The sequence below is a fragment of the Cetorhinus maximus genome, chromosome 6, assembly GCF_964194155.1.
Source record: "Cetorhinus maximus chromosome 6, sCetMax3.hap1.1, whole genome shotgun sequence".
NCBI classification, from domain to species: domain Eukaryota; kingdom Metazoa; phylum Chordata; class Chondrichthyes; order Lamniformes; family Cetorhinidae; genus Cetorhinus; species Cetorhinus maximus.
The window spans coordinates 137801305-137829097 of record NC_135884.1 but is presented as its reverse complement, the minus strand read 5'-3'; the positions used below and the strand labels follow the sequence as shown (position 1 = coordinate 137829097).

Below are 27793 nucleotides of genomic sequence, written 5' to 3'. Positions count from 1 at the left end.
TTAACTCATCATTTAGGACAAGCTAAAATGAACAGAATGGCAATTAACTAATTCAGCCAGTATCAGCAAATTTTGATGCATATGTAAATCAAAATTTAGTTAACCGTGATGAAAAATCATTCTCTCAATCATTTTAGGCTCCTAACTGGAAGCTCACAGCATAGGAATGACCTGATTAAACCCAAGTTGCACCAGATGTACAAAGTACTTTCCAGACTACCTGTTTGCTTTATGAAAGTTGGAGGGTGAGTTGTGGGCAGGGTGGGGGAGCAGAATCGCTTAGTCAATATGACTTACTGGAAAGAAAATCATTTTGAAACCAAAAATGTTTTGCAACTATTCAAATATATTATCTTGTCTCTAGAGAAAGTACATTAACAGAAGTCAGCTTGTTTTCATCTGGATCAAATTTTATAGTTATTTCAACAACCGGCTTAGCCCTTCCAGCTGTGGTAATGTGCAGATATATAGTGTAGTGATATTTGGAAACACCATTCTGAATGCAGGGGGAGGAAACTGAAATACAAACAAAAAAAAAGTGCTGGAAATACTTAGCAGGTCAGGCAGCACCTGTGGAGAGAAACAGTTAATGTTTCAGATTGAGATTGAAGAATCCTGCTTCGGACACCATGAAGTAGGCTTCATACTCTTGAGTATATTAACAGCAGATCTTTTTTAACAACTCAGCTATATACAGTAAAGGGTACAGGTATGGATCTGACTCCATCCTAGGTCTTTCCGCATCTCTGTCCATCTCTAGACTGACCCTGGCTCTGGGCCGTGTGCCTTCTTACATCACTGTCTGGGCAGCACTGTACTCAGTCCCACATTAACCATGTACCAGACTCTACTAGTACAGAGATGATCTTTCATCAGGGAGGAAACGGAAGCTTTGTAAATGTTATAAAAGCTAGGAATTCATGATTAATGTGTAAGGGAGTAGACCTCCCATTAATCAATTTGGGTAACAAGCCTTGCAAATTAGTGATGCATAAATAAATAACATTTTTTTCATTTTACAAAATGAATATCTGGGAAATTAGAGCAACTTTGAATTTCAGTTTTTGGGGACGAAGCTCCTTGATGAAAAATGAAAGGTTGACTTTTTGTTAACTGCAGTGAAAAAATGTTTCAACAGTGGTCATTAATTACTGAGGAGAAACAAATAAAATTTCATTCTGTTCATGAAATGGAGTGCTGAACAATGAGGAAATTCATTATTGGGAACATTTATCCATTTGACCATCTAAAATAATGGTTGAAAAGTTTGGAACTCCTCTGCAAACAGCAATTGATGTTAGGTCAGCATGGAAATCCATTGGGATTTCCCCGCGCAGGTTCGGATCCTGCCGACTTATGTGTTTTTTTTAAAGGGGAGGTGAAGGCGTAGTGGTATTATTGTTACTGGACTAGTAATCCAGAGACCCAGGGTAATGGTCTGGGTACCCAGGTTTGAATCCTGCCACAGCAGATTGTGGAATTTGAATTCAATTAAAAAAAAATCTGGAATTAAAAATCTAGTGACGACCATGAAACCACTACCAATTGTTGTAAAAACCAATCTGGCTCACTAATGCCCCTTTTAGGGGAAGGAAATCTGCTGTCCTCACCTGGTCTGGCCTACATGTGACTCCAGACCCACAGCAATGTGGTTGACTCTTAAAATGCCCTGTGATTGCCCTGACAATTAGGGATGGGCAATAAATGCTGGCCTAGCCAGCGATGCCATGGACAAATAAAAAAAAGTTAGCTGAACCCCCAGTGGGTAGGTGACTGGGGACAAGACAAGCCACCCAAACCACCCCCCCCCCCTCCCCCCCGCAACTGCTGTTATGGCTCACACCACCATTTCAGATGCCACAGACTGAGGGGGAGGTCAGAAAATCAGGCATATGTTTGCCAAGCAGGTAATAGAGAATATCATTGGAGTACTGATGAACCTCTAAAGATGGTTGGAATAGGCCTTTGGGCATACTGCAGCATTCTGTAGAGAGAATGGCAATGATTTTTGTTTTGTTGAATCCCCGCATAATCTTGCATTAGCAGAAGATCTCAAACATGTCATTGTAGGAGAGGGCCAACAGATATGGACGCGATACCATGGAAACCTCTGGGGTTGCTCACTAATACCGATCTCCTGTGACCCCTGAAATCAGCATTAATAGACCTCATCCAAGCCAGGTCTGAGCTGCTATAAAATATTCTTCTTTTGCTGTAATTGTGGATTGTTGCACTAGTTTCTCACTCAGGCCTTGAATTCATCATGCTCATGAACCAGTCTATTAATCTTCCAGTGCTATCTCCCAAAATTGAACCTGTTTACACATATCTACTTTTTTGAAAGTCTTCGTGAACAGGAAACATATAGGCCACTTACATCATAGAACAAAGACGGCCTGTTGTCAGCAATTTTATCGGCAAATACAATGCAATTAAGACAATCGCTAATTAAGGGAATCAGAAAGGTTCAACAGTTGCAATGCTTTTTGTTTTGTTGATTTAGGTAATCAACTTAGAAATATCACCCGCTGTCCCTTGATTTGGATGTAGCTGTAGGCATGTACTGTACCCAACAAAGTTTGCGATAAGCAAGAATGGTGTTGAAAGAACAATACTTATAATATTTATACCTTGAATGCACTGCACTTCAGATGTGTGAATTCTAGACAAAGGGTTATCAATTGGCTTTTTCAGAGCTGCAAAGTTCTTTTGCACATCCCAAACCACTTCAAGACTTTTTAAATAATGTCGTTTTGCCTTGAAAATTTGCAAAATTGGATGAAGGAATCCTTCTGTTCAAGAGCATCAACACATCCCGGACAAAGCCATTTTCCTTAAGTGAAATTCCACAATATACAAAGAAAACTTCATTATTCATTACCTTCAATATTAAATTTCACAAGGGCCATTGATAGTCCTGATCAAGTCTGGTTGTGCAATCCTGTAGTGCCCATGGCTCTGCCAGAACAGTTACATTCCAACTCATGGTCATACTTCTAAACTGGGCCCATTTTCCCTTCGAGTGGCCGAAGACCATATCCTTTCAATTAACTTCAATATCTCTGATGCAAAGAAAACTGAAGAGGCCAAGCCGATCAAGAACAGCAAGTCTGCAAAGCAGCAGAAAATACAGATAGGTTTAGATTTCAAGAATAGCCGAACGGTTATATTCAGGAAGTGAGATCAGCACTTCCATTTCAAAATATGCCTGTGAGCCACGTGTGACAGGACAGGATTTACAAAAGGATGGCAAATACAGTATATACCATCTGAACTCAAAAAAACTATTACTGAAAGAATTAAATGCGCTATAAAAAGTTGCCGACAAATTTTACCACAGAAAAAAATTCATTGGAAAGTAAAATCAAAAACCTGATGCATCACTAAGAAATCTCTAATTACATACCAAGTGCTCTGAGGCTCTCGGTTTGGAAAACCTTCTGCAGAGGTGGGAAATAGATGACAGCCATTTGTCCCAGAAGAGAGCCAAGTACGGTATATAGAAACACGTGATTACGAAAAAGGCCTATCTGGAATATTGATTTAGTCTAGAAAAGAAAAGGAACAGGTAAAAGTTATGCTAAACCTTTATATAACACTGCAGCCTCAGTTGGACTGTACGGTCACATTTTTTATCTCCCAGTGGAGGTGTGCATTGGGTAGTGAAATACTGAACTTTGTTTTTTTTTTGCCGGAAAAACAATTTTCCTCTGCCTTCCCAATTCCACACCATCTTCATGTGGTGTTTTCGCAGGTTGGGAAGGCCTTGGGTGCAAAATGCACGCCGACATCTTCTGAGGTGAGCCCTTGGAGAGCTTGTGGCCACTGTGGGAAGTCTGCTGAGGAGTCAGGAATATTCCGAAAGGTAAGCGAGAAATGGTTTGACACCTTCAAATGTCACTATCAGATGCTGTGCTGTAATGTAGATTTATCATTTTCAATGCAGTGATTCATTAGAGGGCTCTTCCCTGCAAAAGTACGTTGATCCTTACATGACTAACAGTGTTATCATGCATTGCAGTACTTTTCCATTGGAGAAAGTGCCATAATGCATTAAAAATGTAAAAAAAAATGTCCTGTCAGTTCTGCTGCTTTGTTATGTGCCGTGATTTAAATCAAATGACAGCACTGGTTGTTAAAAACAAAACCCTGGCTTTGAAAGTTGAAAAAAAATCTCTGCACCTGCTCCCCTTCAAATGGAATACTTTGAAATGGAAATGGGACACCGTTCTGTTCTGTCAGTTTTTGCAGACAATTTTTTAAATGATAGCTGTAGCCATTATGAATACTTGGCTGGACTTCATTAGCCTCTCCATCATTTCAAAATAGCAGAAAATGCCTGAATCCAGATGTCCCATCCCCGAATATGGCAGCTACTATTTTCGCGGGGGTGGGAATGGGCCCAGGTTGGGATTCGTGCATGTATATTTCATGGAGGCAGCTGCCTATAGATATTCAGCAGCTGCCTCCATTCATGTGTGATTTTAGTGTGAGAGGTGTCTGAAATCCAATCTGCATAAATTGGACCTGGTAGGAGCAGGTCTGAACTTTGTGGATTCGTTTGGATAGCTAGAGTACCCTTTTGGAGAAGCAAGATACCCCTTTGGATATGGTCCTGGGACACCTTTGGGGAGGTGCTCTTTGGGATTCCTAAAAGAAGGCATGAATGTGCGTAAAATGTGCGTAAACTCATTGGAACTGTGAAGCTCATTAGAGCTGTCAAAAACAACTGTAAAAAGTGTCAAGATTAATTGTTAAAGGGAGCTGTCAAGGCATTTAAAACTCGTGCCTTTTAATTCTTTGAAAAAACTATCAGGAGTGAAATGATTGCTTGCTATTTCACTCTTGTCTGTTGCATAAGCCTACATTTTTGGATTAGTACTTCATGGCTGATTTCACAGCCAGTACATTATCACAATAAGGTGCCTGCCATTTCACAGTTTGATTGACAGCTCCAGGGGTCATGGACATTTTGAATTGGGACTATGAATTCCAATGCTTGCTTTTATAAGGAGCTATGCAATTAAAAGAAATATTTGTTGTTGTAAGGGATAATGTAGTTGAAAGAATATAAATATAGTAAATGGGTTGTTATGAATGTGAGTTTTTTTAAAAATAAGTCCTGCAATAGACACTTGGAACTTTATTTAGTCCCAGCATGGGTCCTGAGTTCTGCCTATAGTGGATACTGGATGAGTTGGGATGGTAGGTGTAAGAGCACTAAGTTGGCATAGGGGCTATAAAGGGCCATGGGGGCTAGGTCGGGGTATAAGTTGGCATGGAAGTTATGAGGGGCCATGGGGTGAGCAGAGGGCATAGATTGGCATGGAGGGTGGGTGGGGGCATGAGTTGGCATGGATGGGGCATGGGGAGTGTGTGGGGGTGTGAGGAATGAGGGCTGGGGAGCTGTTATATGTTTTATTAAAACTTCAATACAATGCCGGTGCACGGAAGCAGGCCACTGACCCAGCCCGCCTGCACACCCAGCATTCTCCCCACCCGTTCCAGGGTCACTTGGCCCAAATCCCAGGGATTCCTGCCATTCTGGAATGAAAATCTGGTCTTCCAGGGCATTTTCTCCCTGGTGGGGTTTGCGTAGCTGGGAAATGTACCGACTTTGTGCTCCTGACCCGGGAGTGAAAATCCGGGCCTTAAATTCTAACCTGCTCTGTTGGATTTAGGCACTGGACCATGGGCAGCATTTTCCTGTCAGTGAGCGGGGCCCGCTCGCCGATGCGTAAAATGACACGCGGTGACACTGGGTGGGCGTCCCGACGTCACTGCACGCCATTTAGATTTTCAATTTGACAGGTACGCAGCTAAGTCAGCTGCATGCCCGCCAAACTGTCAAAGGCCTATTAAGGCCATTTAAAACCTAATTAACTCAATTTAATGAGCTGCCCGTCCAACCTTAAGGTTGACCGGCAGGCGAAGAGCCCAGGCGGCCTTCGCATTTTTCATGAAACCTCATCCACGGGTGGGATGAGGTTTTATGAAGCATTTTAAAATCTAATAAAAATTCATACACTTATTCCTTGGCATGTCCCTGCTCATGTGATAGTGTCACATGAGGGGACATGTTTTTAAAAAGTTTTAAAAACCTTTATTTAAAAGTTTAACACTGAAACAAATCTCCCTGAGGCATCTCCGTACCTCAAGGAGGTCTCTGCGCTCTTTCATGTGCATGCGCAAAATAGCTCAGGGAACCTCTCAGGGAACCTCTCAGGGAATTCCCCCCCCCCCAGCCTGCACATCAGTGCTCCCTGGCACGTGTCACGATGGGCCCGCCCTGGTAAAATGGCGGCACGGACCCGATCGGGGGTGCCGATCAGGTTTGCGCCCGCCTCCGCACAACCTCCCCCATGGTGGGAAATTTCTGGCCCATCTTTTTGTGTTTTGGTCTAGCAGACTAAAATAAAATGTGATTTACGTGATATGGTTATGAAGTAGCTACATCCACAACATAAATAAAAATGTTCCTAATTTATGCAAAAGACCACAAAGACCTTGCCACAGTAGGGCATCCCAATCAGGAAGGTAAAATTTGCACATGTTTGGAATTATCAACCACTTTTGAAATGTGCACATGGAAGTGCAAGAAAAATGAACAGCTTCAAAAACTGTGCTACAAATGGATTACTTTAAACTACCAATTATAAAAGCAACAGAGGTTTTCCAGTAAATTTTAGCAGATTCTAACATCTTCTTAAATTGGAACAAATTACTTTTATCTTTAAAAAGTTAATATTTATGAATCGAAGAATGGAGCAGAATAACAAAACTCTGAAGAAATTGTAATATTTTTAGCATTGTATGTACAAATCTCAAATACTATAACACCGCCTACAAGGTAGGAACTGTAGAGGAAGGAGTCTTTAAATTAAAAAAATGAGGAACAGGAAACAGAAATCTCATTCTACACCCGTAACTTGCGGTTTGCCTCATTTTCCAAAAGTGACACAATCATTCTTAAGAAGTTAGTTAAGTAGCATTTTGTACCTGAGAGCGACAGCTGAGAGCGTTGAACATATCAAAGAAGACAAAGCAGGTAAATGTCATGGTTGTGGTCCTTGAGGAAATCTTCCCCTCCGGAAGCTATTTTAAATAAAGTGATGGATTTAAAGTTACAGGATCATAAGAAATAAAACTATTGATAGCTGCCACAGGAAATCAATTATCTCTATCTTTCAGGGTAAGCAGAAAGATAAGCAGTCTATGATTAAAATACTGGAAGAAATATGTAGTCGTTTGAAACAGGATAAATAGCCTATACCTTCCTCAGATTGCAAACATCTACCTTTTCTCTAAACTTAACAAACAGTGCAAACAGAAAATACATGTGGACTATTTGTGACTGTTCAGCAGTGCTTTGAGAACTGCATTTATCGAAAAGTGGGGTTAAAAGAAATTTTTTAAAAAAAATATTAAGGACCTAAAAAGGGACTGCTGGAAATTGCTCCAAGAACAGACTGTGAAATTGTTTTGGGGGTATTTTGGGGGCACTGAGATGTTTAGGATGGTCCTCCCAGTCCTTGGAAAATCAGTGGGAACACATAGTAGCATTCTACTATTCATTGTTGAATGGGAACAAATTTCTTTCTGGGGGAAAGGATTACTTTTTTCATTAATTTCTAAATTCCCAAATCTGCCTATATTCCTTAAAACTGAATAACCTACATCCTGCAGAATGTATTACATTTCTACACATGCCATGTACACAGATTCTGTATTTGAATTTTGAACAGTGATTAAGAGATCAATTATTGAAGTTCATAAATTATACACACCTCTTTCCAGTAAACAAAGAGGGTACCACTTATAATGATAATAGCTGAGAATAGTATTTTAACAATTAGGCCCTTATTCAGGATAGAGTCTTTGACATTTCTTGGAGGCCGTTTAATGACATCTTTGTCAACTGGCTCAACACCCAAGCTACAGAAAGAAGAATAGAAAAAAATTAAAATTCTTCCAATCATCTAAACAACAGTTGAATGTCCTTTAAATTTACTAGATTTTCTAAATCATTTGTAGAAACGGTATTGCATTCTGATTACATCTACAGTAATGGTTACATCTAGAGAAATGGATGAATCTAGAGAATCAGCTAAAACTCTTCAGACACAAGGGGCAGAATTTTGCCCTTGCCAGGTGGGCTTGGCAGGGGTGGGCGGGGGCAGTTGGGAAGCGATCAGGGCCGGACCTCAATTTCACACAGGCGGGCCAATGAAGGCCCGCCCAGCATGTAACGCGAGTGGCAGTGCTTAGCGCTGCCTGTGTGGTGGGGGCTGTAGAGTAGTGGGTGGGGGGGGGGGGGGGGGGGGGGAAGGCGAGCGTGAACTTAGTGCATGTGCGCAGGTGCGCGCTTGAAAATCTTTGGGGCACAGAGTTTTCAAAATTAAAAATAAAGATGTTAAAAATGTTACAAAACATGTCCTCTTACGTGACTCTGTCACATGAGCAGGGACATGTTATTAATTAAATTTCAAAATTTTAATTTTATTTTTATTTGCTGTTTGAAACCTCTTCCCACCTGGGGATGAGGTTTCCAAAAAAAAAATGCAAAGGCCGCTTGGCCTTTTCGCCTGCCTGCCGACCATAAGGTTGGACGTGCAGCTAAAATTTTCTTTTCATTACCTTGCGCAAGGACGGCCGGACGCTCGCCCGATGTCATTATGCGTCATTTTACGCTTAGTCGGGTCAGGCGCCCGATGAGCTAAAATTTCAGCCCAAGAGCTTTTAACACAGTGGTTAGAAAGTTTTTGTGCAAAGAACACTTATCTAATCTCATTAAACTGTTTCCTATTGTTTCTACTGGAAGACTCAGGCCAGAATTTTCCGGCCCACCTTGGCGTCCGGTGTCATGGCAGACATTAGCGGACAATATGACGAGAAGGTCAAAAATCGATTTTACGCCGTCGTGAAACCACTTTGCGATCGTCCGCTTCGCCCGATGATGGGCGGCCACCGTTCCTGCCATGCAATGTCGGGAACCTAATTTCAATGCATTTGCATCTCATCATCTTGCCTTCTTGCTGGAATCATTACCCCATATCAAAGTTACTGTTACATAAGCAGGAAAACACGCTGGTGTAGAACATGGCTGGACAAGTGTGACCTGCAGAAGTCGGGACTTAGCGTTAGGGCCTTGTTCACATTTCGGACATCCGAAGAGAAGATGATGCTGGAGCCCTACAGCTACCAGACGCTGGAGGAACACGTGCATCACATGCTGGGTAGATTTTCATGGACATGGCTCTGCCACGAAGCAGCTCACAGAAGGCAAAAGGTCTCAGTTGATGTCTGGGGTCTGCTTCAGACATGTGTCTGTGCGGTGACTACCAGGTTGTAAACTCGAGCCTGCTGTAGGTCTAGGTCCCACCGAAGTGTGTCTCTGTGCTGTTGGAGGGTGTGGGTAAGTGCTCTGATGGGTCTTCCAGGCTGCTTATTTCCAGCTCTTAAATGGAGGAGGTGTCCTCTTGGCTGGAGGTGAGGACTTGGTTGGACCTGATGCACTGGCTGGCTGAGGGTGTTAGTCAGTTGGCAGAGCTCCCTGTGAACTAAAATAGAGATAATTAGTACATGGCAGCAGAGTCAAAAGCAGGAGAGAGAGAACATTCACAGTTGCATTGAGATAGGGATGATGTGGTGCAGAATCCTCACGTGGCTGTTCGCCGCCAACCTCACCGTCGCAGCAGGCATGGTCCACCTCCTCACCAGTCAGCGCGATGCCACACTCCTCAAAGTGAGTAAGGGGCCTAATATGGGCCACTCCGCCCCCAGCCTGGGACCTCTCCCTGCTGTTGTGAACCAGCTTCTCCTGCATGGAAACAGACGGAGAGAGAATGTGAGCAGGATATATGGCACTGCGTGGAATCTTTGTGTGGTGAGCAGAAACATGGACAGGATGAGGACATGAGCTCCAGATAGGAGCCTGATGGAGATGTGAGGGTGTGTGTGAGAGTTAGTGATGCTGCCTCTTGAGGTGCGAGATCCCTGTGGATGTGTGATGGGTTTGAGAATGTTTGAGCTGAGAGTGATGAGGTGGTTGATTTACCCTGACGGAACGGTTGAGAACATTCATCTTCTTCCTGCACTGGATGGCTGACCTCCTTTGTGCTCTGATGGCGCTGACCGCCACTGCCACTGCCACTGCCACTGCCCCCAAGGCCAGATTGGTGACACTGATGGACCTCCCACGGCCAGAGCGGGGGTAGAGGACATTGCAGCGGCCTTCCACTGTGTTCAACAGACACCCCAGAGAGGAGTCACTAAATTTGGGGGCTGCCGTCTTCTTTGTTTTCAGGGCCATCTGTCGCCCGGAGCAGCGAATCCTGGTCTGAAGACAAGAAGTAGGCATGCGCTCTGGTGTGCTTTAAATATGGTGCCCAGAGTGAGGAAGCGCTGAGGTGGGATGCATCAGGAACGGGATGATATGGTGCGAAAAGCTGCCATTGAGTCCGGCCGGTTAAACATCCCTTTTCCTTCCCACTACCGTACTTAGTACAAATCGGGGACGATTCCACCCTTTATTTGTGCAGCAGAACATATGAACAGAAAGGTTAACTCTGATCCCTGCAGATGTAAAGGAATCTCCAGCTTCCACAGCAACCACCTTGAAAGGCTTGACTATTGATGACTGATGTCAAAGTTTGACTCTTCAGAGTTATTTCACTTTCACAGCAGAATTAACTACACAATTTCAGCGAACTATTCATGTACAGTAAAATTTTCATACTGTGTAACGCAAACAGAATGGGGTAAATTTTCAATTTCATTACTCGGGTGGAATGCAGCTTTTAAGTCACAGCAAAGAGGAAACTGCTCTGTGCAATGCTGAAGTTGTAGTGTAAATGATCCACACTACACATTGGGGTAAGAAATCTCACAGACCAATATCAAACTAAGTGGGAAGATGTTAAGTTGCACACTAGGGCTGAAGGTAAATTAGATTTGGAGTACTTCATTAAAACAAAAGATAAAAATAGATAAATCCCAGAAAAAAAGTAAAGCAAAAGCCTAGAGCACCACAGATCATGAACTTGATCGAAATATGTATTTGTGGTCCTGTTGTAAATAGAAATGATGCAACTTTCTATTTGAGTGAGAACAAGGATACACCTAAAATTAAACTAATGGTACAAAATGGGTATGAATAAAATCAAATACTTATAAGTTAAAATATATTAACATGATTCAAACTTCACATGTAAATACAGCACCAATAGGATTTCAGTTAAACACAGAGGCTCAACTACATAATACCACAGGAACATAGCACAGCCTTGATATTACATTTAAGCAACTAATATTTATTTGTACCTTTGGGCTGGAGGTCCATCCATAATGATGTTGATCCACAGAATCTGCATAGCATTTAGTGGATTTGGCAGATTAAATACAGTAGAAAGAGCAATCAAGCTCAATGCTGAAATACTCCTGCATGTTTAAAAGATGAATAGTTGCAGAAGATAATAACAATTTACATGTTTATATATACTCTCGATGACAGTTGTGCAATCCAAAGTGACAATTTGAGTTCTTTTATCAATAACTAAATTTATACTTACGTACTCAACTGGAATCGCACAAAATTTTTAATATTGTAAAAAATTCCTTTGCCTTCCTCCATTGCACGCCTGCAAAAAAAAAAAATGACCTGGCAGATTATTCAACATCATGGAAATTATTAAATTGTACAAATTTTAACATTTACTTCTTATTCCCCCTGCTTGCCTTTTTGCTCCCATGGTTACAAAGTGCTTCTCCCATGGTTACAAAGTGCTATGAAAGATAGCAGTAGCTCTTTGATACTACATCCTAGTTGCCAGCGTTTATTTGCAAACGTACACAGTGGGCTGAATTTTATATGCCCCCAGCAGGCGTGTTTCCCCTGGGTACGTAAAATAGTGTGTGCGCCCATCCCACCACCTTCCTGCCCACCCCCGAGCTCACCCCCGTAATACGGGCTGGCCTGCCATATTAAAATGACCATTTAAGGGTTAGTTAGGTTTGTGATCAAGCCCGAAACAAAAACAGAAAACGCTGGAAAAACTCAGCAGGTCTAACAACATCCGTGCAGAGAAAAACAAAGTTAATGTTTCAGGTCCTTTCTTCAGAGCCTCCAGGCTTGTTATCAAGCCTATTGACCCTAATAATATGCTGCCCACACCATAATAGGTTTGACATGGGCAGCAGGGTGGGAGCGAGAATCCCGATTTTTAAACTCGAGTGGTTAAAGGGTGGGAAGAAAGCAGCGGCGGGGGTGGGTTCACTGCTCAGGGGCTACCCTTTGGTGCTCGTGGGGCAGCCCCCCCCACCTTAGACTGAATCCCTCTTCCTACCTACCCACTCCCTCTCTCTTAAACCCACCCTCCCACCAACTGCCCCTTTCCCTAGGCTCTCAAATTCTCACCTCCTCCGTGGATCCTAGGCCTTGGGTTCCTCTTTTCAGCTGCCCTCCCGGCAGCTGCCACTGATGCCTTCCTGGCACTGCCAGGACTGATGCGTCTGCCAGCCAATCGGATTGGGGTTGCGTGGTCCAATGATTGGGGGATCAGAGATCTTGGGGGGCTGTGTGTCTGAGGTTGGGGGTGGGTGGGGTTGTCCAAGGTCAGGGGGGTGGGCGTCCAAGGTCACGGGGGTGCGGTGTGTCCGAGGTTGTGTGGGGTTCCGAGGTCAGGGTTGGGGGGGGTCTGAGGTCAGGGTTGTGGGGGGGGTCCGAGGTCAGGGTTGTTGGGGAATCCCTGGATCGGTCTGGATCTTTACTCTTAAGTTAGAAGAGGTTTTAATTCTTCTAACTTATTCTGGGTAATTATTGGTATAACCCCGGCGGAACCATCCGAAGTTTGCAATTTAAATTTCAGATGGTTCCCAGCGCCGCGCAATTGTCCAGAGGAAGTGTGCACCTCTGGGTAATTGCCGTGCAAACACTTACCTGGGAACTTGCCAGAGGGATTTCCCAGCGCATCTTTGGGCACCCCCCCCAAATCTGATGCTGGGAAGTGCGGAAGTTATGGGCCAATATATTATTACTAACTTGCTGTTTAAAAAGAAAAGATAAATCCTTAAACAGCACCAATTGAAGTTACTCACAAAATAGATGTAAAGTTATCATCCACCAGAATCATGCCTGCTGCTTCTTTACTGACATCAGTTCCCGTTCCTTTCATGGCAATACCAATATCAGCAGACTTGAGAGCAACAGCATCATTCACACCATCTCCAGTCATCCCTACCACGGTATTATTGCTCTGAAGGGCCTATACAGCAACAATTAAAAGAGGTGCTGAACTGCATAGTTTAGTAATTAACCAATATATAAAAATTATTTAAACTGCTGCTTAAAATTAGCTGAGAGGCATCTAAAATAATTTCCATTAGCAGTCACTTCCATTTACCATTACAACGTTTTAGTCATATTCCACAAATGTGGTAAATCTATGGATAATGCTAAGGAAAAGGGATTGATACTTTCAGGTTTATTATGCAAGTTTAAAAAAAGTTATACCTTTATTATTTTCTGTTTGTGCTTTGGACTCGTTCTAAAGAATATAGCCACCTGAAAGAGGAGGGTAAGGACAATAAAAAAGGGAAAAAAAAGAAAAATAAGTACATCGTATATAGATAATCTTAACGTTAAAGCACTGCTTTGCGGAACATTTACTGTTCTATTTTAAAATGTATAACAAGAACATGAATACAAGGACTCAACAGCCACAATGATTTTATGCTAAACGTTCAGAATCATACAAATAGTACGTGGTTGAATAAATATATTAAAGAGGAACGTAACTCATAAGTACATATTTGGAAAGTGCTTTTAAGTTATTTCGTAGAAGAGGAATTTAGTTCATGCTTTGAATAGCTGGAATCCTACCTTCATTACCATGAGGGAAAGATCCTCATCATCTAATTGCTCCAGCTGCTCCCCTGACATAACCTCCATATCATCATTATAAAGGTCTATGCTTCTTCCTGAATGTGCACATACATTTGGAAAAGATTATCCACTGCCATACTTTCAGGTTGTGTTTCATAATTTGGGGCATAATTTTTCCTTTGTCGGGCAGGCTTGGCGGGAGTGGGTCAGGAGCCCGACCGCCGCCTGCAGTCGGGTGTGCGCCGCCATTTTATGCGGGCGGGCCAATTAAGGCCCGCCCAGCATAATACGCGAGTGGTAGCGCTCAGCACTACCTGTGCGGGCAGGGGGAGGAGGGAGGGTCGGGGCTGCCTCAGGGAGATTGAAGCGCTTTTGAAAATAATAAGTAAAATCAATAAAAAATTTCATGAAACAAGTCCCCTCATGTGACTGTGTCACATGAGATGGGACATGTTTTTTATTTTTCAGGAAAATTTTATATTTAATTCATAAAAGCTTTAGAAAACCTCATCCTGCTCGTGGATGCCGACTCCAGCACACGTCCGCCAAAGGAAACATTGTGAGACAGCGCAATGACATCAGGGCGCATGCCTTGGGCTATTATATTTGAAAAGCATTCTTAAAATATGATTTTTTTTTTTGTAATTTACTGTCCAAAAATAACTTTGTAAATCGTGGTACAAAGATACAAACACACCCACCCACTGAAACAAATAATGAAACCTAAAGTCACATCCAGTGAAGGTGTAGCACCAGTATCTTGGATCCCAAGAAAGAAACAGAAACCAAACGGTGGTTTGGTAGCCCCATACCTTGTCATCACTGCTGCTAATGCTAGGAATAAAAATCAGACATTAACACGGTTGTTATTTACTGTTGAGAATGTAATTTCCAACGAGTCATCCATTACAAAAAGCCAGAGAAAGACGCAGTTCAGAGCAAACCATGTATGACCCATTATTGACAAGTTAACAGAAGTACAGGCAAGGACAAGGAAAGGCCATTCAGTCCACTGAAACTCCTTCCCCAGAGCTCCAAATTTCCTCTTATAGCATTGAGTTGCAGTTTGACTATCCCAGCTGCTGCCTTCGCGACCTTGTCTGACAAACTATTCTATGGATTGATCGTGATTAAAGAAATTCTTCTCAACTCTAGTTTTAAATCATTTATTGCTAATTTAAGTTTACTAAGGCAGATGAAAAGAAATTGACACAGAAATGTGCAGAATACTAGAATATCCAGTAACTACACAGTTCATTTCCTACATCAGTAAACAAGACAGGATCAGGCAGAAATTGTAAGATCCATTGTTGGAATACAGCCTTGCCAGACTTGTATGGCGAACTGAATTGTGGTAGCGATGAACTTCGATTTCTGCCATTATAATTTTCAAATTAAAGAATTTCTTTAATCACAATCAATCCATAGAATAATTAGACAGTTTTCATACACTCCTATATTAAAATACTCAATTGTCCTTCATTAGTTAACCTACTGCACAACCAGCTCCTTGTCTTTTTTTAGTAAATATAGGACTGTATAAAAAGACAATTTATTTGAGGTTGACACCTTTCTCCAGTAGCTACCATGCACAACAGAGTTTGAATATGTGCAAGGAATGCAATGGACAGCATGTGGCAGTACTGAACTATGGGATGGTGCTGTGGCCTGGCACAGAGGAAAACCCTCCTCAGAAGCACCTGACGTAGCACCAAATCAACTTCTCTTTAATTGTTCCAAATCCTTTAAATTTGGCTCACACACAATTTTTATCTTTTGTAGAGTTTGCACCTGGAATTGTGACATATTACACAAATAGAGTTTCACATGAAAATTGTTAGTTATTTAGGATTCTGCATTAGAACAGCAAAAACTAGAATAGAACTGCATTAAAACCAAAGACAAAAACAATGCCCCCAACAGTTTGTCGCACAAAACAATGAGTACCAAAATTCACTCTACCTATAGAAATGGCCGTTTCTTTGGAGTCTCCAGTGATCATTTTTACAGCAACTCCTGAATTTTGAAGCAATTGAACTGCTCCCTTGACTTCAGCTCTTGGTGGATCAATAATGCCAATCAATCCCAAGAAGGTAAGTGCACCTAATTCCTGTCCCACGGCTATTGTGAGCACTGGGAAAAGCAAACAGGAAAATACTCATTAAGACCAATTTTTGTCTTTATTGAACATATATTATATATAATGAACATCGGATTTGGGACCAATAGGTACTGGGTTAATGCGCAGGGTACCTTGGGATCCCTCTATTTACAGGAAGGACTTGGCGTTCACCCATTTTGTTGGAAAAGGTATGATCTTAGTATACATGTGAGAAAAGAGTTTTAACCTTTTGTAAAAAGGGGGCGCTTGTGTAACAAAATAGTGTTATGGTAAAAAACATTATTTTACAAAATAATATTCAATATTTATCCTTTTTTCATGGTATACATTGCTTTAGAACTAAAAAGACATGATAAAATAAATGTATTTTTTCATTAGAAAATTCATTATTTGAAATTTAACACAAGACCTTACCACGTAGGCCCTCCGCTCCTAGTTTTGCTTGTTGTTGGACGTATATTGCCATTTGCTGTGGTGTGAGGGGTACGGGCATGCCGCCATTGCTATAATTGCTACAGTATTGAATAACTCCCTCATATGCCCCCTTCATGAAGTAAATTTCTTCAGTTTCCTTTAAATGTCACATAAAAACTGTTAGTGCCGTCATAGACATGTATCTAAATAACTGAAAATATCTTACACACCCCGTAGTTCCTACCCGACTCTTGTGGGCGCATTTAACAGCCATCCATTTCTGTTCTGAGCTAAATGGGTATTCGTTCTTCCTTGTATAGCTCTGCTTAACATGATCAAGGTCCATCTTCAATTCAGAATGCAAGACATCAGATTTTAAAACCAAAAGTTGTTCAATAATTTAATCAAGTGATCTATTAATTTTCCTTCAGACCTATTTGCACTGAATCAGAATGAAAATTATATTCATACAAAAACATGAAATGACAACAAGAAAAAGATTGTTAAGATGGGTTCTCCTTGGGTTCTTGCATTATCACTTTTATCTTACTATTTTCCCATTAAGCTCATTATTTTATAGCTTGCTAAACAGGAAGCTTTTCTTCTGGATGTCTCAGCCAACCTGTCAACCCCTCAGCCTGTCTGAGACAGGTGGAAAAGCCTGTGGCACGAATATGCAGGTGAGGAGCAGAGAACATGTAGGGAGGCAGGGAGGGATCCCGGTGAGATTGGGGGAGGAGCACAGAGAATGGTGGTTTTCCTGGACCACAAACAATACCATGGGCAGAACATTATGCTTGTCAGGTGGGCGTGGGCCCGACCCAAGCGAGTGTAAGATGATGCGCAATGACGTCGGGCGAGCAACCCGGTGTCATTACGCACTTGCATGATATTTCGCTCGGTGGGCGGGAGTTGGAGCCGCGCCTGCTATCAACTAAGCGGCCTATTAAGGCCCTGCAGAACCTAACTGACTCGAATTTTTCACTGCCCGTCCACCCGTTCGGTTGGCGGGCGGGCGAAAAGGCTAAGCGGCCTTTGCATTTTTTGGCGAAAGCTCACCCAGGGGCGGGATGAGGCTTCGACCAGCGGTTTAAAAAAAATTTAGAACTTTGAACATTCATAATTAACATGTCCCTGCTCATGTGACAAAGTTACGTGAGGGGACATGATTTCATTATTTTTAATATCTTTGTTTTTATTGTTAAAAATCTTCAGCTTTACCCCCGCACATTTTGGTGCTCGCGCTCCTCCTCCCGGCAGCGCTGAGCGCTGCAGCACGTGTTTCATGCTGACTGGCCATTGATTGGCCAGCATGAAATCCATGGGCAGGATTTTCCCAGCGGGGGGGCGGGGCCCGCTTGCCGACGCGTAAAATAACGCGCGGTAATGTCGGGCGGAACTCCCAACATCACCCCGCCCCATTTAAATTTTCAGGTAGGCGGGGGCGCAGCAAAATCAGTGCCCGCCGACCTGTCAATGGCCAATTGAGGCCATTGTCCGACCTTAAGGTTAGCGGTCAGGCCAGGAGTCCTGGCGGGCTTCAGAAAATGGGCGGGATGAGGTCTCATGTAGGTTTTTTAAAAATTAATTAAAGTTTTTAAAAAAGTTATGGACATGTCCCAATTTGTGTGACAGTGTCACATGAGGGACATGTCAGGGGGCGCCGATTGGAGGCCCGCCTCTTGCGCACCCGCACTTCAACATACCTCCTGATGGGGGGTGGGGAGGAATCCTGCCTCATGTTGGGGTCCTATCGGAGGCGGCTGCTCCTGGGCCCGCCCGTTGAGGGCAAAATTCTGCCCCATATGTGTTAGCTAATGGATGTGATCTTTTTCCCCTTATTTCATTTGCTGGAAGACACTTGTTAAAATAGGTGAAAAGTAAATAGCTCATTTATAATGGAGGCCTGCTGTTTAAAAGCTGTTACCACTGATCTACATCCTGACAGCAGATTGGTTAACTGTTCCCCCATTTCACCTCCATGAAAACTGGAGGTGACTGGTTCATAACAGATTTGAAGGTATTAGGTTTTCAATTCTCACCCAACACAATTCGCCTGTTCTTTGGGGGTGAGGGGGGTGTTGGATTACTCCTGACTATTTCTTAGTTCATCAGCCGTGTTTGAATAATTAAGTTGTAATGAAAGTGCTCAGCTCTTCAGGTGAGATTTGCATCACTCAACTGCAGTTTTAAAAGATGTTTTGTCAAAAGGTTGCCCTCCCTTGCGAAGATCTCACCCTTAGGATATGCTGATCAGTTAGCTATACTTGACTTAACCTGTTGTCAATGCTCCAGTTATCATACGGTTTAAAATATCAAAATTATTATTTATTCAGTATTTACCTTCATTGCAAGAGCAATTAAGGCACCTTCTGTTGGCTGTCCCACTAATGTGTCTTCTCTGATGACAGCATTATTACATAAACATCCAGCCTACAAGCAAGCAAATTATAAACATGAGGTCCCAGCACTAAATCCTTGTGGCACTTTACCAGTAACAATCCTCCAACTTGAAAAAGACCCATTTATTCCTACTCTATTTTCTGCTCTTAACTATTCCTCTACCTATGATAATGTATTACCCCAAACACCAGCCCTCATCTTGCGCAACAATTTTTTGTGGGGCAGCTTATCAAGTGCCTTTTGAAAATCCAAACACTCTACTTCCACCGTTTGCCCCTTTAACTGATGGTTACATGGGCGAAAAATTCTAATAGATTTGTCAAACATCATTTCCCTTTCATAAATCAGGTTGACTCTGCTGAGTCTAATTATGATTTTCCAAGTGCCCTGCTACCACTTCCTTAATAATGGGTTTCAGCCATTTTTGTGACGACTAATGTCACGCTAATTGGCTTGTCGTTTCCAATTCTCTTTCTCCCACCTTTCTTGAATAGCCGAGTTATATTTGCTATCTTCCAATACGCTGTGACCATTCCAAAATTCCCTGGATTCTGGAAGGTGACAACAAAAGCATCCACTATCTTTGTAGCCACCATTTAGAAATCTAGGATGTAGACCACCAGGTACAAGGGAGCTTTTAGTTGCATTAACTTCTCTAGTACTTTTTTCTTTACTAACATCAATTACTTTATGTTTTTCACTTCCATTATACCCTTGGTTCCCCAATTTTGGTATGTTTTTGTGTCTTCTACTGTGAAGACAGATAAAAAATATTTGTTAGTCATCTCTGCCATTTTATTCTCCATTTAACTTTTAAATCCATTTGACTGTCCAAGCCCCTAAGGGACCCATGTTGAGTTTTGCTACTCTCATTATTTTTACATACTTGTAGAAGCTATTGCAATCTGTTTTTACATTTCTTGTTAGTTTACCCTCATACTCCATTTTCTCCCTCTTGATTTTTTTTTTTGATCATCCCTTGCTGGCTTCTAGAACTCACCCAGTTCTTTGGCTTATTACTCTACTAAGTGACACTCACCAATAAGCTGCACACTAAATGAACACTTTGGGTTCCACCAGTGGCACTTGGCTTGAAACCTCATTACAGCCTTGCTCCAAAAATGGACACAAGCTGAATTTCAGAGGCAAGGTGAGATTGACTGTCCGTGACATCATGGCAGCAGTTGTGAGGATGCCTGCTCCAGATGGACAGCAGCAGTTCAAGAAGAATGCTTACCACCATCTTCAAGGCCAACTAGGGATGGACAATAAATGCTGACCATGCCAGCAACGCCCACATTCTGAGAATGAAATAAAATTAACTCACTTCAACCAGTTTTCCTACAGACACATTGGAGAATTCCTTTACAATTTCTCCACTGGGTGATAAATATACATTGCCATTTCCATTGTATCCTGTACCAGTTACCTGTAATAAATGAAAATTTAATTTTAAAATTTTCACAAGCCAAAATATAAATAAATTAGATTCAGCCATTACTCAAATGTTTATACTTAAGCCTGCTAATCAACTCTCTTTCAATAAGAAGTGCTGAATACTTATACACAGTGCTGGCTGCATTATGATTGGTGGAAGGCTGCTGACTTTCAGTGAGGGACCATGAAGGATGACCTCGAGCAGCTCTGGCCCTAGAAGGCCTCTCCCCTCCTATCCACGTCCCATACCAAGGACTTGGAGAAACTGGCATTCCCAGGTCAAACTCACTTTAAAATGACTTCCAGCATTTATTCCTGTCAAAATGCACCTGCCCTTTCAGAACTGTAGGTTGGCTTTAAGTAGTTCAGGCTGACTTTAAAATAGTACAAGCTGGTATGAACTCATGCAGTGCTGGTGGCGTGGTTTAATCATGTAAATAAACAGGTAGCACAACTTTTTCACACTGCACGCACTGGAAGTAATGGGTATGAGTTAATCACACATTGTAATCCCCATGCCCATTAACAGGAGCTATTTGACTCCAAAGTTTGATATGTGGCCAAATTGTGATAAACTTCTTCCAAACATTGTGTAACAATAAACTGTAAAACCCTTATCAAGACTAGATTGCAAGGTATTTTAATACCCACCTCTGCATGTATTCCATCTGATGTAACCAATCGTGTCACAGTCATCTCATTGGCTGTTAAGGTGCCAGTCTTATCGGAACAGATGACATTACAACAACCTATTATTTAAAAAGCATAACTGGTAATTACATTGCATTAGAAACAGTACTTAATTCTCTCCATAAACTACATTCAAGAAATAGTTCAGAAATTAAGTTAGTAAGACAGGGTTCCATTTCTATCTTGGCCATTCCCATGTGAAAAGGTTTGTACAAATCAAGATGAACGAAAAGTAGAAATTTAATTTACAATTTCTGTTGAACAATACAAACATATAAAAGATATGTATTTTTTAACTAGTCGACTCGGCTGCAACTTGCCGAATAGATCCTCTAGATGATTTTTTTTAGACGGGTGTCAAACAAATCAAATCATTCCAAAGAAAAATATGCCCACAATATTACATTTAGTTACTTAAAATTAAATAAAGTAAATTAATTTTGTTGACTTACCTAATGTTTCTACAACAGGAAGTTTCTTTATTATGACTCTCTTCTTTGACATTCTAATTACACCTAGTGCTAATGTTACCGTTACAACAATTGGTAGGCCTTCTGGAATAGCTGCAACCGCCAGGCTATTAACAAAAACAAGAAGCCATGTTACAGCTAAGACTGATCCTGTCCAAAGTGCATGCATGCATTTTACGGCAGGGGGTCACCGAATAGCAATCAGAAGTAGGAACCGTAGAAAATGGTGGAAACAGGGAAAATCAATTTGGCCAACAATTCTTTTTTTTTTGTTTTCACAATTTGGCCAACACCAGCTGGGTAGCATTTATTGCCAGTGTCTAGTTGCTTTCCAACACATTATGTGGTCATAGAGACACATATTGGCTTCATCGGTAGGGATATCAGGTTCCTTTCTTCAAAAGGAGATTTAGTAAATCGGATAGGTTTTTACAAAATCTGTCAGCTTTCATGCTAATTTCTTTCCCTGGTTTTAACTGATAAATTACCAGATCTATTTAACTCAGTATAGTTACTTGCATAAATGTGAACGATTTAATTGAAATTTTATCCATCTCCTTTATCGTTTACAAAATTTCTATTCAGTTTATTAAAAATCCTCCTTTCCAAAATAGAACAAACACAACTACTTTGATCTTTCCCCAAGCTACTTTGTTGTTTCACTTTGCATCCTCTCAACAGCAATAACATCCTTCTCATGGTGTAGTAACCAATACCATATACGTTACACCAGGCAATACAGAAAAACTACAACTTCTTTTAATTTGTAATTTATATCTCTGTGAATACAACTCGGTGACTAGCTTGCCTTTTCTTCAGTGCACTTATATCCCTACATATCGGTCACTAGCACCCACCAGAGGAATCCTTTTCGATTATGAATGACGTTAGGCTTTTACTAACTACAGGCAAACTATTTAAGCTAATTATCTGACAACTTCCATGCCCTTGGCTCAAAATACAATCCATGGATCCTGCTGCATCTCTTAGTATCACAACATGTTGTATTATAATCTACCCTTAAAACCTCTTGGGAGTATTCAAAAGCTTTGCAAGTACAGCTTTGAGAGGTCCCTTACTTATGTTTTACATGGGCGGGCCAATTAAGGCCCCCCCAGCGTGACGTCCGCCAGGAAGTGCTATGCGCTCCCTGTGTGAGCGGGGATTCCCTCAGCCGAGAGTGGGCTCTTTCGCGCGTGTGCGCGACAGAGCGCACAAATCTCCCTGAGGCTAAGTGCTGCCTCAGGGAGATCGGCGCCAAATTTAAAAGTGGTAAAGGTGCACAAACAAAATTTCCCTGACATGTCCCCTCATGTGACACTATCACATGAGTTGGGACATGTTCATCACTTTAAATCAAACATCTATAACATTTTTGAAAACCCTGATGAAACCTCATCCCACCCATGGACGAGGCTTCATGCTTTTTCTGAAGCCCGCCAGGGCTCCCGGCCTGCCCACCAACCTTAAGGCCCTGCCCCCCCCGCTCGCCGAACTAAAGATCCTGGCCCAAATGATGGGGTCAATCAGATATTTCCAATCTCATCTTTTGTGCTAAGCAATTATCATTCTTGTGAATGGTCACTTTAGTCTGATCACTCATAACACAGCTCCTGTAAGCCACAGCAAATTATTAAATACCCTTTGTTATGATTGCACCCTTTTCTACAAGCTAACCAAAAGCTAACTGCTTAGCAAAGAAGGTAACTAGTCAATAGTTCTGAAATTTCGGAGTGACATTGAACACTGCATTTAGAAAGAAAAGGAAATACCCAAGTTACCAACAACTCCATGATGGAGTTTTGTGTCCCCTTGAATCCCATACAAATACCCCATTTTTGGTGAACTTCACAAAAGAAGAGAACACGGCTGCCAAACGATTTGCAACAACTTACAGTTCCAAAACTAATGTGTTCCAACATTCCATGAGCAGTGTAGGTAACCAAAAGTTGTTTAGTGAGGCCATGTAAAGATATGTCTACAGTTTGGTCCTCTGATGTTCAACCAATCCATGGCCTAGATCCCTTAAAAGAATTATTTTTACCAGTATAGGTTAGCTCCTAACTTCCATTATGTTAGGTCCTGGTCAATAATTAAAATCATACTATTTGCCTTTTTATCCCTCTGATTCTATACACTAAAGACTCTTAAATAATCACTACTGACCATTCCAATTCCACGGCCTGAATTTTCCCGTCGGCGATTTGGGGGCGGGGCCCGCTCGCCGACGGGAAAATGACGCGGGATGACGTCAGGAGGAACCCCCAACATCATCCCGCCACATTTAAATATTCAGGAAGTCGGGCGGACAGCGAAATCAGCCAATTGAGGCCATTGACAGGATAATTAAGGCAATTAAAGGCCCTGCCCGTCCAACCTTAAGGTTGGTGGACAGGCCAGGAGCCGCAGTGGGCTTCTGATAAAACATGAAACCTCATCCACCGGTGGGATGAGGTTTCATGTCCGTTTTAAAAATCTTAAATAAACTTTATGTGATACTTATTAACATGTCCCATCTCGTGTGACATTGTCACAAGAGGGGGACATGTTAATTTAAAATTTTTTTTTCTATTTTGACACTTTGAAGCACTGTCAGTGATCTCCCTGAGACAGCACTTAGCCTCAGGGAGCAGTGTGCTCTTTTGGGCGCATGTGCGAAAGAGCGCACTTTGACAGTTAGGGAATCCCTCCCCCCACCCCCCTCCCCCCTGCCACAGGAAGCGCATAGCGCTTCCCGGCCGGCAGACCGCTGGGTGGGCCTTAATTGGCCCGCCCACTTAAAATGGCGGCGGGGCCTGCTTCTCCGGCGGAGTTTGGCTGCCCGCCCGCCGCCGAGCTGGTGGGGCCCATCTGCCAACCTAGTGTAAAATTCTGCCCCACATGTCAGGAAAGAATACTAAATCAGTTTCTAGTAAAGGAAAGTCTACCCATTACCACCAATGGAGTTGACATTCTAAGGAAAAGAGTGAACAATACATTGAGAGGAATTCTTGTGCTGTATAATTACGGATGAAAATCATCAATTTCAGCTGGTGCAGAGCAGAGGGGACTGCTTGTACTACCCATGTTCTTGATAAATGGTCTTCCAGAAATTGAACACGAATTTCCATCACTTAACTAGCAGAGATTTCAAGCTGAGACTTTTTTGTGTTCAGCTGCTAGGCAACATTGATTAATGAAATTAAGATGGAGGCCCTCACCGGAGTATCTTTCAAGAGAATTCATGATCATAGGCTTCACCTTTAATGTATTTGTAGCCATCTATGCACATAACCAGAGGAGTCTCCAAAAGGCTCCTGGTTTTAAATAATTGGGTCTCTTTCAATGTTCAGAATGCACTGATAATGAGTTTCTTACACACCCTTTACACGTGGTGTTAAAATATTGTGCCTGTAATCTTGAAGATAAAAAAATCTGCCACCTGGACTCCATTACATGAATACTGGAAAGATAATGGCAGACTATGCAATGTAGTAACTTCAACACAAAGAAAATAATACAGACCAATGTTTCAAATATGTAAGCAGAGAGTTTGGCAAAATTCTAATTCTGATAATACAGATACCAAGAGGTGGACCAAAGTTTAGAGAAATGGGAGGAGGAAGACATTTAAAAATAGACACTATAAACTCACCAAAACATATTCAAATGAATAGTAACTGTAATAAAAATTGTAGCTTTAGGAGCCATTCAGCTAAGCTGGGAAAGCATCACCACATTCACAAAAACAGGTTACACAACAAATAAAAGGAGAAAAAAAAACACAAACTCAATTAACAAAAAAAAAAGCTAAAAGCTACTGCGGATGCTGGAAATCCAAAACAAAAACAGAATTACCTGGAAAAACTCAGCAAGTCTGGCAGCATCGGTGGAGAACTGCCGAAGGGTCATGAAGACTCGAAACGTTAACTGATTTCTTCTCCACCGATGCTGCCAGACTTGCTGAGTTTTTCCAGGTAATTCTGTTTTTGTTTAACAAAAAAAAAGTCAATCATATTTATAGAATGCGTACCAATTCAACTGTAAGTAATGAAAACTTTTCATGATCTCAGGGGTGAATAGTTTAAAGCCACTTTGGGTAGAGAATGAAAGATTAAATAAATTCATCCACTTTCTTTGTTTGAAAGAACTTTTAATATCCTGTTTTCACCAATAATTTTTCTCCCTTACTCTGGACCCACTGGACTGCCTGTAGCCAACTGGCCTGCTCTACAAGCTCTATTTTGGGATCAACTCCACTTATCTGTTAATAACAATTCTGCTTCTAAATATGCCGCTGAAACAAAAAAAATGATAATTATTTTCTCCATGTATTATCACCTGCAGCTAAAATTATCAAAGGCCGGTAAATTCTTAGCAATAACATGACCTATCGCAATCGTTATTGGTTTTCGAGCACATTAAACTGTATGGGCAGAATTTTGCCCTTGATGGGCGGGCGGGCCCCAACGGCTCAGCGGCGGGCGGGCAGCCTATCTCCGCCACTGAAACGGGCCCCACCACCATTTTAAGTGGGCGGGCTGCCCGACAGGAAGCGCTATGCGCTTCCTGCGCGGGGACGGGGGGGGATTCCCCAACTGTCAGAATGCGCTTTTTCACGCATGCGCACGAAAGAGCGCACATCTCCCTGAGACTAAGTGCTGCCTCAGGGAGATCGGTGAAAGGCTGGCAAATATAAAAAAATAGAACAATAAAAAATTCATTAACATGTCCCCCTCATGTGAAAATGTCACACGAGATGGGACGTGTTAGTGAAGAACACAAACACTTTATTAAACGTTTTTAAAACCGCTATCAAACCTCAGCCCGCCACTGGATGAGGTTTGTAAAAAAAAATCACCTACCCGCCTGCCATTTGGGCCCGTGCGCCGAGCTGAAGTTTGCACGATTGGCAAGTTAAGGGCCTTAACGAGGCCTTTAATTAATGGCAGGCGCGCGTCCCGTTGCATAGCGCGCCCGCCGACCGAAATATCGCGATGCCGCGCGCTGACATCGGGACGCTCGCGTGACATTTTAAGCACTGGCGTGCGGATTCCGCCACCCGCACACTAGCCGGAAGATTCTGCCCTATTAGCCTGAAAGGGGCATTTATGTTCTTACCTAACTCCTAAAGTAAACATGCCAAGGAGGTGCTTCCCTTGTAACCAACCAATCAGCATCATTAAACCTGTAGAAAACAATGTTTACGCTTTTATAAAAAAAGTGTCAAAATTAATTAATTAAGACATTAGAAGTGAATTTCCTGGGAACTCCTCCCATTCCAAGGCTGTGAATTCAGCAACGGTGAAGTTACAGCCACAGGATAGAAGAAGCACAAAGAAAATTCACTCCCATTGATTTATTTCCATTTGCAGTTTCAAGCTCTGATCATTATTAGCAGAACTGTATTTAACCAGAAACAAGAAAAAAGGTATTCGGGTGAATTTCATTTGGGAAATTTTAAGCAAGGCACCTCTTTGGGATAAATTCAGAGTTTTCTGCCAATTTTCAATGTTACAAGTCAATCTCCCAAGTCAATACTTACAGCAAATGAGAAGATAATGATGTTTTATTATGACAGGAGTATTATATTATGTATATCATATTATTCTAATAATAAATCGAACCTTTGTATAAATTAACCCGTCCATTTAAGGACACAGGTTTAAGCTGTTGTAAATAAGTACAAGAACAACTTGCATTTATATAACATGTATGTAACATTCCAAGGCACTTAACAAAGGAATTATAAAACAAGTATGACAGCAAGCCACATAAGGAGATATTAGGGCTGATGATCAAAAGCTTGATCAAAGGGATAGCTTTTAAGGAAGAACAAAAGGTAGAGAACCAGGGAAGTTTAGGGAAGAAATTCTAGAGCTTAGGGTCTTGACACCTGAAGGCATGGCCACCAACGGTGGAGTGATAAAAATCAGGGATGCTCAAGAGGCCAGAATTAGAGGAGCACCGAGATCTCAGAGGGTTGTGGAGCTTGAAGAGATTACAGCAATAGGGAAGGACGAGACCAGAGGGATTTGACAACAAGGGTCAGAAGGTTAAAATTGAGGTGTTGCTTAACGAAGTACCAATGTCAGTCAGTAAGTACAGGGTTGATAGGTGAACAGGACTTGGTGCGAGCTAGGACACAGACAGCTGAGTTTTGGGTGATGTCACGTTTACAGGGGTACAATGTGGGAGGCTGGCCAAATGCGCATCAGAATAGTCAAGTCTAGGGGTAACAAAAACTTAGAGGAGGGTTTCAACAGCAGATAAGCTGAGTGTGGGATCGGGCAGGGCAGGGTGCAAGTCAGTGATGTTACAGAGGTCTTAGTGATGCCTTTCATATGTGGCTGGAAGCTTAACAAAGTCAAATAGAACACCAAGGTTGCAAAAGTC

The 27793-nt window shown here is 42.0% G+C and overlaps 1 protein-coding gene across 3 annotated transcripts in view; it reads right to left on the bottom strand.

Moving 5' to 3' along the window:
• Positions 1-1546: 1546 nt before the first annotated feature.
• LOC144682184 (calcium-transporting ATPase type 2C member 2-like) overlaps positions 1547-27793 on the bottom strand; it is a 70760-nt gene continuing 44513 nt past the window's right edge. The window contains exons 11-27 of one of the 3 annotated variants that reach the window (XM_078544568.1): positions 26519-26585; positions 21401-21525; positions 20910-21007; positions 20149-20250; positions 18762-18851; positions 16663-16764; positions 16419-16575; positions 15845-16015; positions 13880-13977; positions 13511-13561; positions 13096-13262; positions 11571-11639; positions 11323-11439; positions 7788-7935; positions 7000-7095; positions 3407-3548; positions 1547-3110 (exon numbers count right to left, since the gene is read on the bottom strand). In XM_078544568.1, coding sequence (XP_078400694.1) covers positions 2989-3110; positions 3407-3548; positions 7000-7095; positions 7788-7935; positions 11323-11439; positions 11571-11639; positions 13096-13262; positions 13511-13561; positions 13880-13977; positions 15845-16015; positions 16419-16575; positions 16663-16764; positions 18762-18851; positions 20149-20250; positions 20910-21007; positions 21401-21525; positions 26519-26585 — 1922 coding nt within the window. In that variant the 3' untranslated portion in view covers positions 1547-2988. Of the gene's footprint in view, positions 3111-3406; positions 3549-6999; positions 7096-7787; positions 7936-10086; positions 10528-11322; positions 11440-11570; positions 11640-13095; positions 13263-13510; positions 13562-13879; positions 13978-15844; positions 16016-16418; positions 16576-16662; positions 16765-18761; positions 18852-20148; positions 20251-20909; positions 21008-21400; positions 21526-26518; positions 26586-27793 lie in introns of those variants that run through there. The other 2 variants (XM_078544569.1, XM_078544570.1) reach the window with 2 other exon arrangements.